Here is a 19,183-nt window from a genome sequence, read left to right on the forward strand (position 1 = left end):
CCTGCATAGAGCAAATGAGGAAGATGAGGCCAGCCTATACTGTATATATTTTCAGTATTTTTGTTTGACGTAACCCGACCGACTCTGTCAACTTAGAACCGACCCAACTATATATATTTTCCTCTTTTTAGACTGACGACTTGCGTCATCTACTGTATGATTGTGTTTACACCATTGGTTTACACATGTCACACTAGTATGGCCTACATATACATTCGCTTCGTTTCATTCATTGTCAATGGCTCGCGCAGCTTGTTTGTAATGATGGCTGCGGCTGCAGTTAAGAAGATGTTTGCGGTCAATGTTCAAAGTCATGCGAGTTCGGGCACCATAGCAATACACCTAACATGTTTTTTGACAAAGATTTCAAGTTGTTTTGTGGTCTATATGACCTGCCTCGTAATGAATGCAATGGTACGCCTGAAGGTACGGCTTCAAGACCGCAGTCAGTGATGTAACAATGTGCAAATTTGTTTAACTTCATACCTACTGTATGTATTCACCATGACCAAAATTGTTTTTTTTTTTACTTTTACTTTTTTATATTTATACTTTTTTGGGGGTCAGCATTGGCACTGTTCTGTGCTGTAGAGATTCTGTTGGAATAATTGCACATATGCATCTGATGATCATGATGTTTTTGACAGAGTTTTGGATAATGACTGTGAGTTTGCCTTTGCATGTGGAAAAGAGCTCATACTGTCCACGGGTGTGACTCATGTCCAACATAACTGGACTCTGCGTATGGAGCTGATGGTGATCGTAAGTAACGTTGTGTGGTGGTCTGTTGTTTTGTGTAGCTGCGCGGCTACCGAGGGAAGGATCCTCTCGGGCTTCAGATCTTCATCGGCACGGCAGACGAGCGCATCCTCAAGCCGCACGCCTTCTACCAGGTGCACCGCATCACCGGCAAGACCGTCACCACCTCCAGCTACGAGAAGATCATCAGCTGCACCAAGGTCCTGGAGATCCCCCTGGAGCCTAAGAACAACATGAAGGCAATGTGAGTCCACTACAAGTGTGTGTGTGTGTGTGTGTACATTTGGAGGGAAACGGCTGTCTTTAACCATGATGTAGATGCACTAATGTTTAATTATTGTGGATTTTCAAGGCATGGCTGGACATTTAATGTAACTGGACTTTACTAAGTAAAAAAATCAAAATGTGTGTGTGTGTGTGTGTGTCCGTCTGTCTGTCCTCAGAATTGACTGCGCTGGGATCCTGAAGCTCCGTAATGCGGACATCGAGCTGAGGAAAGGCGAGACAGACATCGGCCGCAAGAACACTCGTGTGCGGCTGGTGTTCCGGGTGCATATTCCGCAGCCCAGCGGCCAGCACGTCTCCCTGCAGGTGGCCTCCCACCCCGTCGAGTGCTGTGAGTGCCCCCCCCCCCCCCCCCCCCCGGCACCTTTGCCATTGGCTGGGTAGCAGCATCATGTGACTAAGCTGGCAATGCCACCAATCAAAGTTGCAGAGAGTGCACTGCACGCACATCCAACTTTTTACAGGTGCAGGGTAAAATGGAAAACGAAAAAATGCTGCTGCTAACAGTGTGCGGGTATTTTTTTTCCGAATGCAGATAATCAACACAGACACACACCAGTTCAGTGTCCTAATGAGCTTTTCCTTTCCTCTTACGGTTCAGTGAGCTTGTGGTCGATTTCTAACTCGCTAACCAGCCAGTTCAAAATGTTTCTAATGACAACAATTTGTTCAAGTTTGCTGACAACAAGGCAGTGCCACATTAGTATTTATTATACTGTATCTCACAAGAACTACTTTTCTTTAGCTTAATGGACAATTTGTAAAGGTCCAACTATGCCATAGCCTAGCAGCACTTTACTGATGAGGGTGAGGTTAGTAGAGGTTACATGTAATCTCTTCTGTCTCACTGAGTATCGCTGGCAGCTCGTAACACACATTTTGTACTGCCATTTGAGTTTATCTCTGTGGCATATCATTTTTCAGGAAGTAAGCAGCAAGATTTCTATTTCTTGAGCAATGATAAAGATCACAGAGTTCTACCACATAGATACCGTTCAGCGTTGTCTGTCAGATCAGCACAGGTGTAGCTAAATTAATATGATTAGATTGTAGACACACTGCAATGTTGTGTGTGCTGTAGTTATACTGTATGTCCATATAATTCAGCTGGTGTGTGTGTATCATCCATAACAGGCGTATCAGTGCAAACTAATAAAATGAGTCCAAGAACACACACTCACATGCTTCTATGTGAGTATGTAGGTGAAAGGACGTCAGTGTTGTCTGTTCAGTAATGGCTTTAGTATAATTAACTGTTAAAAGTAACACTTCAAAAAAGAAATATGACGTACAAACACACATGTACAACTTCATTCAGCGTCTGACCATTCTGTCACGGAGCGTCAGGTGTTGTCTAGCTTCTTTACTCAGCCTGTTGTGTGCTTGGCATACCTGTTCAAAGGTCTTGTCTTAGGTGTTTGTCTGGGGTTGGCCTGAGCGGATATTGAGTTGCTGTAGAGGGCTGGATGAAGCCACCAGCTGTTTTATTTTTTAATGGACAGACATTGATTTAGATGTTTCCTCTCGACTAAAAGCAAACAGAAGTGATTGAATGGCCCTTCTGACTCATCAGGGTCATTATCTGATGTCATAGGAGGAAGACAACATGCACCAATTAGCATGGATCGAAGTGCAAAAATCTCAGATTTGAATGTATGTTTGTGTATGTGAACTTGGTTGTGTCTTATATCACATATTATATATTATATTATATCACATATTATACGTAAGGGATAATGTATAGAATGCCGATCATTATCGGGAAAATAAGTCCCGACATGGCAACTGGACCCTGACGTAAAGTGGACTGGTAGAACATTGGGAATCCCATTCAAGTCAATGGAGCGTTCTACTAGCATCATGAAGAGCTGGATAATAACTAGTATTTATCAGGGGCTCCTCTGTGTACTCATATCCATTTACTGTATCAGTGTAAACAACATGACGGTCTGCATGCATGGCTTTAAGAAAAATAATGGAGGTTGTTGAGGTAGCGATTTTTAGAACAGTTACTTGGTTTTCATAATTGTTCATGTGGTTTCTGATTGGTTTAGCCCTGCTCAGCACACATATTTCAAAAGTGTGGAGGAGTTAGATGCCTGAGATGTGGCTGCGGTGGTTAAGGCTTGATGTTATTTCCCAGCCATAACATTTCAACATGGTGACCTATACGCACTGTAACAGGGGCCCTATGCTCCACAGAATGCAAGTATTGCAAAGCATGTAGCTGGAACACAGTTCACTTCACTGCATTCTTTACTTCAGTAATGATATGCATGTGACAAATAAAACTCCTCGTATCCTTGTATCTTGTATCCTTGCAACTGTGTATTCTGGTGTGTATGTGTGTGTGTTTCTACAGTATGTGTGTGTTTGTGTGACGTGTGTGTAACTGTCTTCCCTGTGTCCTGCAGCCCAGCGCTCGGCTCACGAGCTGCCCATGGTGGAGAAGCAGGACCTGGACAGCTGCAGCGTGCTGGGGGGCCAGCAGATGATCCTCACCGGCCAGAACTTCAGCTCTGACTCCAAAGTCATCTTCACCGAGAAGACCCATGGTGTGTACACACACTTAAGCCCTTCAGCTTGGTTCAGAGTGGGGGGGTTGAAGGAGTGCTGTGGATGCGTATGAAATGTCACTCTTTTTGCATTAAGTTGAAGTTGAACAAACACAGATTGTTGTCTGATATCAGTGTTTATTTAAGTAGTCCACTTGGAAGATGAACGATCATGATTGTGTAGGCATGATGCGAGTGTAGGAGCAGTGTGTTGGAGCGGCTGCAAACTTTCAAAGAAAGCGAAAGAGCGGCTTAACAGGAATTTATACGGCTCTTTACGACGCAAGCAAGAACACGAGAAGTGTCTCATCACTCAGGGAGACGTTGCCCACACTGGGGTGACAGGTATCACTTTCATGTGAAACTCTCTCTTTCTCTCTCTCCTCCCACTCTCCAAGCCCTCTCTCTCCCTCTCTCTTTCTCTCTCTCTCTCTCGCTCTTTCTCTTTCTATCTTTCTCTCTCGCGCGAAGCGACTGTGCTGTAGTAGGTCCGTTCTTGTGCGTCCAGGTCAACTGGTCAACCAGGTTTTTTTTTCTTTGAGGCGTCCAGGTCGGTCTGGTCAGTGGCGTTGTGTTCGTCGGTGTTAGTGGGTGTGTCTCGGGGGCAGGAGTTTACGCGGCGGCCATTTGCATGGCTCTGGTGATAAGCTGGCGTGCAGCACTTCTTTCCCTTGGCCTTTACCCCTCCTCCTGTTATCCAGCCGCCATCTCTGCACTCGGCCGCCCGTCCGTCGCTCTGCTGCTCTGCTGCTCTGCTGCTCGCTCACACACCCTAGAAACGCCACAGATATAGATACACATCACGGCGCTCATGCTCACTCACACACCCTAGAAACGCCACAGAGATAGATACATATCACAGCGCTCACGTCCACACGTCTGGTTGCAGGTGCTGTTTAAGTGTGTTGTGTGTGAATGTTGTGTGTGTGCTTGGTTTCCATCTAAAGAGTGAAAGGCAGACACTGCTACTGCTGCTCCAATAATGCTTATTGTGTTTATGATACTTTATTGTTTTATTTATTTATGTTGTGTTTATAGTCCTGTTCTTGGTCCTGTAGCAATACATGGTGACAACCATCTGGATGTGTACATGAACAGGACACCTCTCACGCTTTTCATAATAAGATAAAGATATCTTATAAAGATATCATAATAAGATAAAGATATTTATATTTTATCTTTATAATTTGTATTATTCTTAGTCCTGTAGTAATACACGGTGACAACTGTCTGAATGTGTGCATGAACAGGAGTCAGGACAGCTCCCACACTTTACATATATATTAGAGTGCTAACGGCAGATACAGATGGAGATGTGAGATACGTAATGCATAGAGAATGTGGAGTTGTGCAGATCAGATGACCACAGAGCAGGTGCGTTGGGACCCCAACAGTCAGATGGCAAACTGTTGCACTGAGGCAAGAGGAATAAGATAAGAGAGAGACAGAGAGAGAGAGAAATGTGTTCTAACCGTTCTAACCTGACTGTGATGGAGGAAGAGAGGGAGAATGCTGGCGTTCTGTGCCCTGATGGTGAGACAGAGAGAGAGGGGGGGGGGAGAGAGTGAGAGATAGACAGAGAGAGAGAGAGAGGGAGAGAGAGAGGGAGACATAGACAGAGAGAGAGAGGGACAGAGAAAGGGAGAGAGAGATAGAGGGAGAGAGGGAGAGAGAGAGAGACCTCTGGCGCTCCGAGCCCTGTGTGTGTTGCGCCTGCAGTCCCGCTCCCTGCAGCTCTCCCAAAGGCCACCCTGCTGCCATTTGAATGGTGACCTTTCCTAATCTCCAGCAGACGCATTTGCATGGCGCTCAGATTTCTGATGCAAAACCATGGCATCCTCGTGGTTTCATCTGAGGCCTGGTGCCTCCACACAGCCTCTCCTCACAGCCTCTATTAGACCCCTCCAAACACCTAGGGGGACAGACAGACCCCACTACACACTCTGACCAGTCCGATAGCTTCCTATTAGAGAGGTTAAAACACTATCTCTTCCCTTGAATATGTGTATATGCATGTCAGTATGCAAATGCTATGGCAGATATACTGTACATGTTTCTGTTACTTTAACTGCTGTTGGTAATGGACTCCCACTTCCCATGTTGTTAGCAATATGGTAGACAATACATGCAAGTGCTGAACACTTATGCTGGTCATGTGCTTTGGGTCACCTGACCAGGACGTTGTGGTGGAACACTCTCTAATCACACACGTAAGCACCAGTGTCATCAGCACTTTCACTGTCGTGGTCAGTGTGTAGCCGGACCTAGGTCAGCTGCGCTGCACACACTCAGAGCACATGCCTGGTGTGTAGGTGTGTGTGTGTGTGTGGCCATACAGAACACGGCAGCTCTCAGCATATCGAATATATCGAAATGAGCACCCAAGCCACCCAGAGGCTAGACATGAGTTTGTGTACTCTGTATTCTCGTCTCCTTTTCTGTGTATGTCGTCGTGACCTGACGCCCCTGGTTCAGTAGAGTAAAGGGCCTGTGTGTGTGTGTGTGTGTGTGTGTGTGTGTGTGTGTGTGTGTGGTGTGTTGAGTGTTGAGACTACAGAGCCACTGGCTGCAGCTGTGTGAGCGACAGTTCTCTCCTCACTTCACGCTTGAGCTCTACTTTGTGGAGAGGTGATGACAGATGGCCTCTCTGTGCATGCGTGTGTGTGTGTGTGTGTGTGTGTGTGTGTGTGTGTGTGTGTGTGTGTGTGTGTGTGTGTGTGTGTGCGCGCGTGTGCGTGTGTGTGCAAGCGCGCGTGTGTGTGTGTGTGTGTTTTTGTGATCTTTTAACATGTGGTAGTGCCCTCATTCTGGATCCAGGTCATTTTTAGCTTCATGATAGAAGAATAGAGATCTTGAACTCAGATAGCGTACGTACTGTACCTGTTATGAAGATCATTTTGAATAGAAATGAAAATATTGAGTTATATATATTTTCAAATGATCTGTTAACAGAAAACTATTGTTGGCCATCAGGACTAGCCTGTGATATTTAATCTCACTGCTTGTATAACCTCAGTGCCCCTGCACCTCGAGTGTGTCCAGTTGTATGGTAATCGTGGTGCAGACTGTGTGTGTGTGTGTGTTGTATAGTTGCTGTGCTGTGATATGTTTTCGCAAGTGTGTTGTGAGTTGTCATGCGCTGTCATGCGCCGTGTCTGGCGTGTCCGGTCGGTCGTGGTGCTGCGGTGTTTGTTGTGTCTGGAGTGGGCTGCGGTTGTTGTGCTGTGTTTACGCTGCTGGGCTCCAGTCTGAGGGCTGCCCAGGAAGCAGAGAGGAGAGAGGAGAGGGGTGGAGAGGAGAGAGGAGAGGAGAGGGGAGAGGAGAGCGTTCAGCCCGGGATGACTGACTCACTCACTCCATCCCCTCCAACCTCTGCTAAGCCAGCAGTGCTACGTGGACTCCCCTGGGTGCTTCCTTTTTCTCTCTCTCTCTCTCTCTCTCTCTCTCTCTCTCTCTCTCTCTCTTGCTCAGATTCCCTTCTTCCTTTTCTTTTTTTTCTGCCAGGGTTCCCTGCTCTGTTATTTCACTCCACAGCTATGCCTGGCATCAGAGAAAGAAAGAGAGAGAGAGAGAGAGAGAGAGAGAGAGACTGGGATGGAGAGAGAGAGAGAGAGGGGAAGGGAGTGGAGGCTAGAGAGAAAGAGAGAGAGAGAGAGAGAGAGAGAGAGGGTTTGCTGTTGTTTTGGAGGGTTTCTCTGCATGACGAGCACCCCAACATCCCTGTGAATGGGAGACAGCTGCGTCTGGCTGCTGTGTGCCTCTGGCTCACGGCAGGCTGGGAGGCCGAGCTCAGAGAGGCTTCAGCTGCTCAGGGGCCTCCAACAGAGGCAGGAGATTCAGGCATGAGCAGCGGCACTCAGCACCTGTCCTCCACACGATCCATCACGGCGTTCCCTGCACTGTTGTACCTGGCAACACGCTCGGAATACCCTTTGTCCCGGTGTCGTGCTGACTCATTCGAGCCGAGCGCTCGGCCTGTAACGTCTGGCTCGGGGAATTCCCACAAATTAATGGGGAAGCTACCGTCATATTGATAAACGGTTCGGCTACATGATAAGAAATGAAATTAGTCAACAAGTAGTTTATTAGCCTGCTGTCAGGTTTATGGTTCTCAAGAATCAAAAAAGCTCTCTTTGGTTTCAGCAAGAAGAACTGTCTTGAGAACAAAATGAGTCATTAAGATAGAATAAATAAACATTAACATAATTGAAACAGCATAATGTATGTATGAACAGCTGTTTTCAGCAGTCTGTTGGTTTCAAGTTGACCATTCATTTCCATCCTTTTTGCTTGCCCTAAGCCTTTGGTAAGGAAGCTGAAGAGCATAACTGCTGGAGCCAAGATTAGATGGATTTTGTACTGTTCTCACTCTCTTTATATGGATGGACTGCTTTTTAAACTGACTCATTCAGTGGCCTTAAACAGCCCTCACCTCTAATAGGAATAGCAATTGTTATTTGTTAAATGCAATAATGGGCCATTCTAAGTCACATCATCTGGGATTAGCAGTCCCTTTCTCCAGAGGTACATTGGTGTGGGCCTGCTCTACAGGTTTAGCTTGTTTCCACATCATCCACGTGTGACTGTAACACGATACGTTCATATCCAGAACGCTGCGGACACCAACATAACTGAAAACACTATCGCCGCATTCCTGACCATGCATGGACGCATTTTCTAAAACCATAGTGGATCAAACTCAGTGCCCTTGATATAGAGTCACTGAGGTCAAGACCTCTTGAAGAACAGGAAGTGATGTGGTGGTGCACTGCCTTCACTCAGGTCCTGATTGGCCGACTGGTGTGATGTTGTGTAACATAAAAGAGGAAGTGTACGCAGTACGCACGCTTAGTGATTCACCTGTTCCACACTATTTGAGAAAAAGATGCTCTCATTGATGACAATAGACTTGACACCTGACATTGACATCGAGTGACTTTGATGCCGAGAAGGTCATGCCATTGTTAGCTCGGGAAGGGAATGTACCAGTTGAGTAAACCTCTGCTGTCCCATAAATATTACTGATATGATAATAGGTTTCTGTTCATTGTTTCAGTGTCATTTCTGCCAGATAAATGGGTTTCAGGTTGTCATCTGCGTTTACCTGTTATGCGTGAAATTGCTGTCAGAGGCGTTTGTGCTAAAATTGTGTGGGTGTTTGAGCATTGTCTCATGCAAATAGTCTTTTGATGCAATTCTTTTATCTTTCTCCCACTCTTTGTCGTTCCTCTCTCCTTCTCTGTCTTGCTCTCTCTGTCGTTCTTTCTTTCTTTCTTTGTAGACGGACAGCAGATCTGGGAAGTAGAGGCCACGGTTGACAAAGACAAGAGCCAAACCGTAAGAGCCGCACTGCTTGCTTTTTGCATCACTGACTCTGATTATATATCTCTTATCACACTCACTTTTAAAGTCAGGGGTTCCCCATAATCTCACCACAACAAAATCACCAAACTTCACGTCATGTATAAAACCAACTTTATCCAACTTTAAATGTCACTGAGAGACCAAAAGAGGCTGTGTGTGCTGTGTGTGCTGAGTGTGGAAGTGTAACCGTTGTCTGTGTGGATGTCCTAGAGCTTGCTGTTCATCGAGGTCCCCGCATTCCGCGACCCCTCCATTTGCCACCCCGTGAAGGTCAACTACTATGTGATCAATGGAAAGAGAAAGCGCAGCCAACCCCAACACTTCACCTACACTCCACTCCCAGGTAGGCTCCACAAACACACACGCACACACACACACATACACACACACACACACACACACACACACACACACACACACACACACACATACACACACACACACACACACACACACACACACACACACACACACCCACACACACACACACACACACACACACACACACACACAGACAGACACACACACACACACATATTCACACACACACACACACACACACACACACACACACACACACAGCACACACAGCACACACACACACATTGGCTATGTATCATAAGGCCACCTTTGTGTTGTTGAGGACTAATTTCAGGCATTCTATCTAATATGACCAGGTGACATGAATCAATAGCATCATCATCAGCTTGTTCCTGAGAGTAACATTAGTGGATGGTATGCAAGGGGCTTGAGAGAATATCAATTGTCCCTCATCACTCATCCATTTTGCATTCGAAACTTCAGTCATAAAATTGTTGTCTCACAAAGAAGACCAAAGAACTCAAAGAACGTAACACAAACTCCTTAGAGTGCACATGCTTTATAGATTGAGGACAGGCCAACCGTGACTGGCCTAGTTAGGCTTTGAGAAAATGAACTCGCTTTGTAATACAGTGGCCAATACATAAACACACACAGATGTTTACGAAACCACTGGAGTTTTATGAGACACTCACAGACAGTAATGTGTGTGTGTGTGCGCGTGTGTGTGCGTGTGTGTGTGTGCTGTGTGTGTGTGTGTGTGTGTGTGCGTGTGTGTGTGTGTGCATGTGTGCGCGCGTGTGTGATAGATAGATAGATAGATATATAATTTATTGATCCCCAAGGGGAAATTTAAGGGGAAATTCAAGTGTGTGTGTGTGTGTGTGTGTGTGTGTGTGTGTGTTGCAGTGGCCTCTATAAAGACAGAGCCGGTGGATGAGTGGGTGCCTATGGCCTACGGTCTCCCCCAGCTGCTGGGTGTGAGCCCCCACTACTACCACGGCCCGCGCTCCCTCCTCACGCACGACCCCGGCATGGCCTCCTGCCAGCAGCAGCAGCAGCAGGCTCGGCCCGCCACCGCGCCGGCTCCGGGCCTGGACCCGCACCTCCAGCAGCAGAGCCCCGCCATCGTGTACTCGCGCGGGACCAAGAGTGCCAGCGCGGGCCCCGCTCTCTACCCCCTGTCCTCCTCCTCCTCCTCCGGCGGCCCCGGGGCCCCCGCCATGCACCCGGACCCCCACCGCTCGGTGCTGGTGCACACGGGCTCGCCCTCCCAGCATGGCCACGGCCACCCCCACGCGCACACACACCCCTCCATCATCCAGTTCTCCTCCACCCACAACCACAACCAGCTGCTGCGGGGGGCCTCTGGTGAGCCCCTGGCCGTGGCCCCTGAGCATCAGCAGCATGCGCTGTTCGGAGAGTCCCCTCACAGCCAGCACTACCCCACCGTCATCCAGCAGCAGCAGCAGCAGCAGCAGCAGCAGCAGGCCTACAGCCCCAAGATCCCCAAGAGCAGCAGCCCATCCAGTGAGGAGCAGAGCCCCAGGGCGCCTGCACGGGTCACCGTTAAGACGGAGAACCTTGACCAGGCTTACCTGGATGATGGTGAGTGCGTGGCTCTTTTTGCTTAGCAGCAGTGCAGTATTAGTAGTGGTTCCTAAATAGTAGTGTAGTTGCTAAATTATTACTACAATTGCGATGCCTGTGTTAGTGAAATGAACAGGGTTTACTTTTTTTTGTATGAGCCAATTTCACAGTGTCCAGGTGTCTGGCCTAGTTGATGTTAATGATGCCTTAATTGGCAGGGTAAAACATCTTCCTGTTTCTGTCTTTCCTATAGACTGAGCTGTTCCAGAGGAAGTTAGTTTACACAGTGGCGACATCTTGTGAAATAGGCTTATTGCCACCACAGTTCTGTGTTCTATAGCAGTGTAGTTTGCCGTTTTGTGAAAGGTGTGTTTGAGTCATGGTTGTGCTGTAAGTGAGCCATGTGTCCACTTCTAGAGTGGGCAGCACAGGTCACATGGTGCCCACTCCTCAGACAGCTCTGTCCACCTCTCCTGTGGTCCCCTTCGCCCCCTCACTCTCTCACAGGCTTTTGCTTTTCATCCGTTGTGTGTTTGAAACACCCCATCACGCTTTTCGTCGCTTACCCCCCAAAACCAAACTCAGGGGCTCCTCGGCAGGAAACAAGAGGGTTTTGGTGTTTTTTTTTTTCATGCTCTTGGCTCTGAAGAAAAAGAAGAGAAAAAAAACAGAAGTCAGTTGTTGAACCGCCTGCTCGATCTGTTGACAGTGTTATGATGTGGAAAAAACAAGTTCCATGGTAACCATTGTGAAGTGGTGGGCCGCGCGGAGGGGCGGGGGTCCGGGGAAGCCTCTGTGTTTGTTAGAGTTGGCCAGGGGCTTCCCCTTTGGCCCGCTGCCCCCCCCCCCCCCCTGCTTCTGCTGGGGGGAACCCGCCTGAGGATTAGACCATTTTCCACCACTGAGCACTGCCAATCTGGCATAAGAGAGCCCTATTTGCAGCTGCTCTCTCTCTCACTCTCTCTCTTTCCCTCTCTCTCTCTCTCACTCTCTCTCTTTCTCTCTATCGCGCCCTCCCTCTTTCTCTCTCTTTCCCTCTCGCTCTCTAGCAGAGCCTGACTTCTGTGGGGATGAGGGATGGGGTGAGAGGCAGCAGGAAATAGGAAAGGGGGTGTGGAGTTGAGGGAGCGGAGGAGTAGGAGGAGGAGGAGGAGGGGGGGGCCATGTTTGATGGAAAAAATGAAGCAAAGAGTAAGGGGGAGAAGGAGGGGGACCGAGCAAGTCAGAGAGATGGAATTTCTGCTGGACGGCCCGACAGGGCTTCCCTCGGTAAACAGCAACAGCCCGCCACGTTGCCACAGCGACCGTAACACAGGCGTTGCCACGGGCGTCAGGCGGAGAGAGGGGCGGGGGGGTCGGGGGGGGGGGGGGCCCACGGGGCTTTGAAGTGTCTGGTGAGGTGCTGCTTCTGAGACCCCCTCCGACAAAGAGCTGCTGCTTTGGCTTCCACTGCCGCGTGTGCCCCTGTGTTTTAACGCTGCTCTGGAAAGCTCGTAAAGACGCTAATTGGGGAATTCCCTCGTTAAGACGCTGCCGCTTTCCAGAGTAAAGCCAAAAACAGGCCGAGGCCCGAGGCACTTCGCGCCCTCGCAGCAAAATCGCATGTGCGTGTGCGTGTTTGTGTGTGTGTGTGTGTGGGTGTGTTCGAGGGTGTGCAATATGAGTAGGCGGGGGGACATCCAAGAGTCTTAAGACACATTTAGAGGAAGAGACTCCTTGCAGAAAGTCCCTGAGACTTTGCTAGAAGAGCTGAGCTGGTGCAGTGGAGAGTGCAGCGCGCCGGAGTGCGTCGGGCCCCAGATGAGTCAGGTCCGACACTACTGTAGGAGAGCTATCGGCGTGGGCCACCAGGATGCTTGTGGCTAACTTCTGAAACAGCTCCTCAAGCTTCTCACGTCTTAGGTGTGAACTGAGCGCTGTCGGTATGAGTAACAGTGTTCAGTGATGAAGTGATTATGATAACTCACTCAGTGATGCAGGCCAGCATGTGAGCTCTCCGCTTTCCTGCCTGAAAACTGTTGTTTACAGATGGAAATTTGTTTTTAATATTTACTACTACTTGCTACTGTACTAGGAAGAGGGCCTTTGCTGTACATTTTCACTGTATGTGCGGGGGGTTTTGCTATGAGCTTTTAGTAGCTCTTTTTTCTATCTGCCAATTTGAAAGAGGGGCAAATGATGACAAATGATTTGTATCTGTGCCAATTTGAAAGGGGGACAAATGATAACGCTTTCATCTCTCTTTGGACCACACCACCCCCTCACCTTTCACTATGTCTGTACTTGTGAGAGTTCAGTGTTCTGCAAGTCCCAATTAAGTGTTTTTAGGTGAAAAAAATCCTGCGGCACACCACCAACCAAAAACGTAACAAAATGACATACTGTAGCCTAATACTGCAAAAATAATGGCAATTTAGTCTCTCCATTTGTTTACAGTTCAGTTTAGAGTCTGCATTTTTCCTTTTCAAGTAAGCCTATCCATCACAGTTTTATATATTTCCCCCCTAGATTTTAGAAAGCCTAGGCTATTAGGTGGCATTGGCTACATGACCACAACCGTCATATTACTGGAGGCAAACGTCTTACTGTCTATGGGCAACACTTGCTAACTATCAGAGACACCTGCCTGATTTCTGATCAGAGACACCTGTTTCTCCAGTGATTGTTGCCTCCACAATGATGATTTACGTACGTTCTGGAGCCCAATGTGGTATGATATCTACAGTACTGTAGATATCTACTGTAATATATTATCTAGGCTATTTTTCACCACCACTTCTCGTGTGCATCGCTTACGTAAATAGCTAGGCCATTATTGCGCTACCTACTGCCACTCACTGACATGAGAGTATTTATTCACTTAACAAGTCACTGCATAACAGGCACAGATACTCGATAATGGCATAGCCTACTATTTGCAGCAACTAAATAATACATGTTTTTGGACCGATTAAGTGAAATTAGACAATTTCCCACAATTTCCATCTCTCACAGCACACTGGTGTGCTGTCGAACAGCGGGTGGAAAACACCATCCTCCTAATTAACCCTTGCCATGATCAACACAAGCTCACAGTGAGTTGTGCGCTTTATCAGAGAACGCTGGTTCGGCTGAGTGTGACGTCCCTCAACAGCAACAGACCACAGAGACCAGACAATTCCGTTCTACTCTCACGAGCACCCAAGATGAACACACACTACAGTGGCATTTGTGGCAATCGCATTATTATTGTTTGCGGCACTCGTAAGATGCCCATGCTCAGGAGTGATTCATGACATAACGAACAGAACACGAAAACATGATGAACACATCTGGTGTGGGGAACTCTGTGAACTTGACTCAGAAGTCCAGCTGAGCATCGTTGAATCTTCTCCTCAGTGTGGAGAGAAGAATGTAGAACATAAGTGGAGCTCTATGTGGAGCAGAGTTAGAGGTGTGAATTCATATTATATTCTTTTTAATTATATAGTCACGCTATCAAAAGTGAAGAAGTGCAATGGAAACCATGGCAGAATACTTGCTGTACTGTATATCTCCAGCAGGTCTTTGTTGAGAGTACCTCTGATGAGTTTGCTTCTCAGTCTGCCTGTAAGAGAAGAGGTGTCATTGGGTAGCATGCCTACTGTACTGCAGATTCCCGTTCAGCTGTGTGGCATAAGCCAGGGAGGTCCCTAGCTGTGGAGGTACTGTAACACTGTTTCCACTGAAAGCTTATATGAGGAACCTCAATAGCGTTTCAAATATTTATGAGCCAGCCTTACTTCAAACATGACATTTACCCAAACACACAGTATGATGAATGCAAAAGAACATGAAATATTCATCAGCTTTCTCCACAGCTATTTGCCTGTGTGTCTCGTATTAAAACTGATGAATAATCAATAATGCAGGAAGCCCTTCATGACCTAGGGCCGGAATAAAGCACAAATATTTTACGGCCGCCATGGCGACTGCCGTGTGTTTATTATTATTGGGCAGCTGGCGAGCAAGCGAGGCGATGCGGAATGCCTGTCGCTGCCTCCTGCAGCCTGCATGTGTGTGTGTGTGTGTGTGTGTGTGTGTGTGTGTGTGTGTGTGTGTAGAAGTGTGTGTCTGGGCTCATTGTATGCCAGTGCTCAGGGCCCAGCTTTCTGTGCCCACCACCGATAAAGAGGGACAGACACACACACACATACACACACACACACAGACACACACACACAGAGGATGTGGAGTATCAGGACGGGCGGCATTTCTCACATACTGCGCATTCTTTTCCACTGAGCACAATGTGTGTGTGTGTGTGTGTGTGTGTGTACAGTATGTGTATGTGTGTGTACACTGACGTAAAATTAGGGTCAGAGGGTTTATGGGAGACTGATTTAAGAAATCACATACAGTATGTTTGTGTGAATGTTGTGTGTGTACCGCACTGCTACAGAACTGCTGCTCTGTTGTAATATGACTCGTGTGTGAGCGTGTGTGGTCAGCCATCTGTAGGGAGTCATTTTTATACATGTAGTGTTAGTCATGAGAAGTTGGCTACTGGGTAAACAAATATTAAGTAAACAACTCTATTGTTCTTAGTGCAAAGCAGTTACTGTATTTACTAATGCAGACATCAGGTGTGCCTGCGGGGGTGTATGAATGTGTAAGCTTGTGACAGCTAAATACTGTACCTGCTCTAACCATGGTGCTATTCTGAGTTTCCATTTACACTCCACTATCAATACACATGTACACAATATCTCAATCTCCCTCTCTATCTCACACACACACACACACACATACACACACATACTCACATAGTATACACACAGACACACTTTTGTAGCCTTCAAGGAGTTGTTTGGCTAGCAACAGGAAATGATTGGACATGGACACAAACACTGTAAATGCACACTCTCTCATTTGCATGGGCCATTTTCCCTGCACTCCGACTAACAACAATACAATGAGCTCCTCCTAGTGATTGTTTCTGGTCAGTGCACCATTCCATTTGGCATCCCATTGAGACCTGCTGACATATTACCGCCAATGACAAACACAGTGTCACCGCGGCAACAGCAAAGATCTTTCTGAACAGGTCTCTGCAGCATCTGCAGCCGCTCCTTATTTCTGTCATCCACCGCGCAGAGTCCCTGAGCTTAAAGCACAGATCTGAGCCCAGCAGCGCCTGCCCCTAAGTGCGCGCTCAGAAAGCGGGACAACACCCCAGAGAACGGCGTGACAGTGACATAGACAAAGAGGAAGACACTTAACCCCCATGTGTTTCCTGGAGTTTGGGCCAGGAAGGCACAAACATCTTGAATGGGCTTTGGGATCTGCTGTTGATGGCAGATCCCCCCCCCCCCCTCAAGTGTGGCTGCCCAGCTGTGGTGGCCTGTGTGGGAACAGGCAGCGGAGCCCGTCTGAGTGACTGCCCAGAGCGGGAGGTCAGGGCCAGGCTAGGGGGGCCACTCCCACTGCACAGGGACACATGGCCATCACAACACACTCAGAGCACCAGCGAAGCTCCTAATACCTGTGGGCAACCCAAAACTATTGAACTATTGATCACTGGTCAATGTCAACATGCCACTAACAGCTTTCTCTCTCTCTCTCTCTCTCTCTCTCTCTCTCTCTCTCTCTTTCTCTCTGTGCAGTGAATGAGATCATCAGGAAGGACCTAATGTAACTGGTGTACATGGCAGAGGGCAGACATAAGGAGGGAAGTACGAAGAACATCGCCACCCCCTCCACCCCCCCCCCCCCCCCCTACTCCTCTTCCTCCTTCTCCTCCTCGTCCTTCTCCTCCTCCTCACCTCCTCTGCTGGTCCATCACATGAGGCTGAGGATGGACAGCAACAGGGACTCCTCCTATTCAGCAGCATCTGAAAAGTGTGTGTGTTTTCAGGTTGGCCCATAACTGCTGACTTGAGCATTGACTTAGTAAATCGATTGTGCCTCCAGATTTCGAAGACACGAGGCCTTAAAAAATGAGTTACCCATTTAGATAATCCAGCCAAAGAAAAGGTCAAAGACATTATCAACTCATGCTGAGAAAAAGTTGGGTATTTCCCATGATGGGGAACAGTATACAGTAGCAGCCAGGAGTTTGCTAGAAAATCTGGTTACCTTTGAACTGACATGCACAATCTGTAAAACTTGTATGACGCCAAATGGTCATTGCTTTCATCTGTCTGTACCTTCAGTGTGCATGGCGAAATTGACACCCTCCAAGGATGGTCCATACTATCAGTTTGCCTTACCAGTTTCCTTAAATAATCTCAGTATTTGGGTGAATTGTCCTGTTGGAAAGGGTGATAGTTTTGATTGTGTAGAATAACCAAATGAAATCTCATGTGCCTCAGTTTAGCATTCTTGCCATATTATGTAAAATGCACATTTAAAAATGCTCTTTAAAGGGAATCTTTGAAATGCCATTGTACTTTAGATGTTACTATGTTTGTTTATTATGTGATGTTTTTCAAACTATAACATGACGAAAAGTCTTGTTGCCTGTTTCAATACAGCTAGTCGTTAAAACCAAAGAGACAAGACTTTTCCGAACTTATTTTCATTGCGTGGAAAGCTTTGAGCTAAGCTAACTTCAGACAGTCAGAATGTGAGGTATATTCTGTGCTTGATCCTGACTCCTTGCTTTGTATGACCTATTTCTATGCAACGTGTGCTCAGCTACATGCCTATACTTTGAGTACCTGGCCTTGCACTCCTGTTCTGAAGGATTTCCCTCAACATGTTGCCTGTATGCATCCTCTCCTAGGCTTATGTGTCTGCTTAAAAAAGCAATGTGTTTTTTTTGTTCTATGGTGCTTTCATAACTTGTCTCGGAAGCATTTTACAACTTGCACTCAGAGGCATTTTGTAGGTTGTTAGATCTTAAGAGAGCTAATGAAATCATCTCAATGAAAGTCTCTAGTGTTAACAACGTAGGCAAAATACATCATTTGAATACAGAAAAGTTCCTTAGGTTCGTCATTGATTTTCTAACAAATGTCTGGGACATTATGTACAACACATGTAACTAAGTTAAACCTATTTGCATTACATTTGCAATATCAAATGAGTTAAGGAAAAGCCAAAGCCATGAAAACTGATATCTCAGCTGTCTCTTTCAAAAAGCAAATAATTTCTAAGTCTGTATTGATCTAATTAGCATGTGAGAGATGCACTCATTGTACAGTTCTAAGTGTCTTATCACGGTAATACCATGAATGTATACCATTGACTTTTCATGTCTGTTGTAAATATATTTTGAATATAATATGATGTATAAAATGTTTCTTTTTGAAATATCTAGTTTTTAGTAGAAAATGTGTATTTTTACGAACTGAATCAGTTGTTGTCTTAGTTTTATTGTTGTCATTTATCCAAAGCATAATATATGAAATGCCAAAGATAGAAACCTGTAGCCATTCTTCATTTTAGTTCCACAATATTAATATAATATCTTTTTTTTTTCTTAAAAGAGGCAAATCTATATTTTTGTTTCAGACGTCTTATAATGTTTTTTTATATAAGAATTTTATAAGAAAGCTTCTTGTGTTTCGTTTGGTATTTTGTTGCAATCTCATGCAGTTTGTGTTTAGACTGTGCTGTGTGCTACGCTTTATGTTTCTGCAGTTATTATGAGCAATAAATCAGATATCAGAAACATAATCTGCTCATTGCAGTGGTCATTTCACCTTTCAACTTCATTTCACAAATCTACAGTAGGCTAACTCATTGTTGACATTACATCAGAAAGTCAGAAAAAGCAGAATGACCATCTGTTATAACATTCTACCAAAGCATTGCTTAAATTGCACATTATTTGGAGAATCTCTCGTCAAAATGTAGACGGGACAACCTAGCAGGCCCTACATAACCAAAAATTCTTCATTCTTCATTCAAAAATTCTTTTAAATCACTCTGGTCTATTTGAAGCTTTTGAAACAAACTCTCAAGTGTTAGCTTATAGTTGTAGTAGCCCCTAGCAACGGCTGCTAGGGATCCAAGTCCCTAGTAGACGTTTGATGCGTGTGTGGTTCCCTGCTCTCCAGCAGTAGGGTGTGGGTACGAACCGGCCCTCCAACAGATGTGTGAGTCAGCAGCAGCAGGCAGCACAATCTCAGAGCCCCCCTTGTGTGCCGGAGGGCTTCCCCTGAGCAGGGCCCTGGGGAGAGACAGATGTTTCCTTATTATCTGCATCGCTGGAGCCGCTTTAATAGATGCCAAACAGGAGAAAGAGGCAAGTGTTCCCGTCGGCGCAGGCAGGGGGAACGCCCACGGCCCCACACATCACCTCACAGCCGCCAAAAAAAAAAACCTCCCTCAAAACAAACAAC

At 46.6% G+C, this 19,183-nt stretch overlaps 1 protein-coding gene across 1 annotated transcript in view; it reads left to right on the forward strand.

Moving 5' to 3' along the window:
- nfatc2a (nuclear factor of activated T cells 2a) overlaps positions 1-18,509 on the forward strand; it is a 25,817-nt gene extending 7,308 nt beyond the window's left edge. Inside the window, exons 4-10 of the mRNA XM_062541064.1 lie at positions 801-1,003; positions 1,203-1,375; positions 3,459-3,599; positions 8,881-8,936; positions 9,174-9,306; positions 10,194-10,892; positions 16,499-18,509. Coding sequence (XP_062397048.1) covers positions 801-1,003; positions 1,203-1,375; positions 3,459-3,599; positions 8,881-8,936; positions 9,174-9,306; positions 10,194-10,892; positions 16,499-16,530 — 1,437 coding nt within the window. The 3' untranslated portion in view covers positions 16,531-18,509. The remainder of the gene's footprint in view (positions 1-800; positions 1,004-1,202; positions 1,376-3,458; positions 3,600-8,880; positions 8,937-9,173; positions 9,307-10,193; positions 10,893-16,498) is intronic.
- Positions 18,510-19,183: the final 674 nt, after the last annotated feature.

This window comes from Sardina pilchardus, chromosome 7 (genome assembly GCF_963854185.1).
Source record: "Sardina pilchardus chromosome 7, fSarPil1.1, whole genome shotgun sequence".
Lineage (NCBI taxonomy): Eukaryota > Metazoa > Chordata > Actinopteri > Clupeiformes > Clupeidae > Sardina > Sardina pilchardus.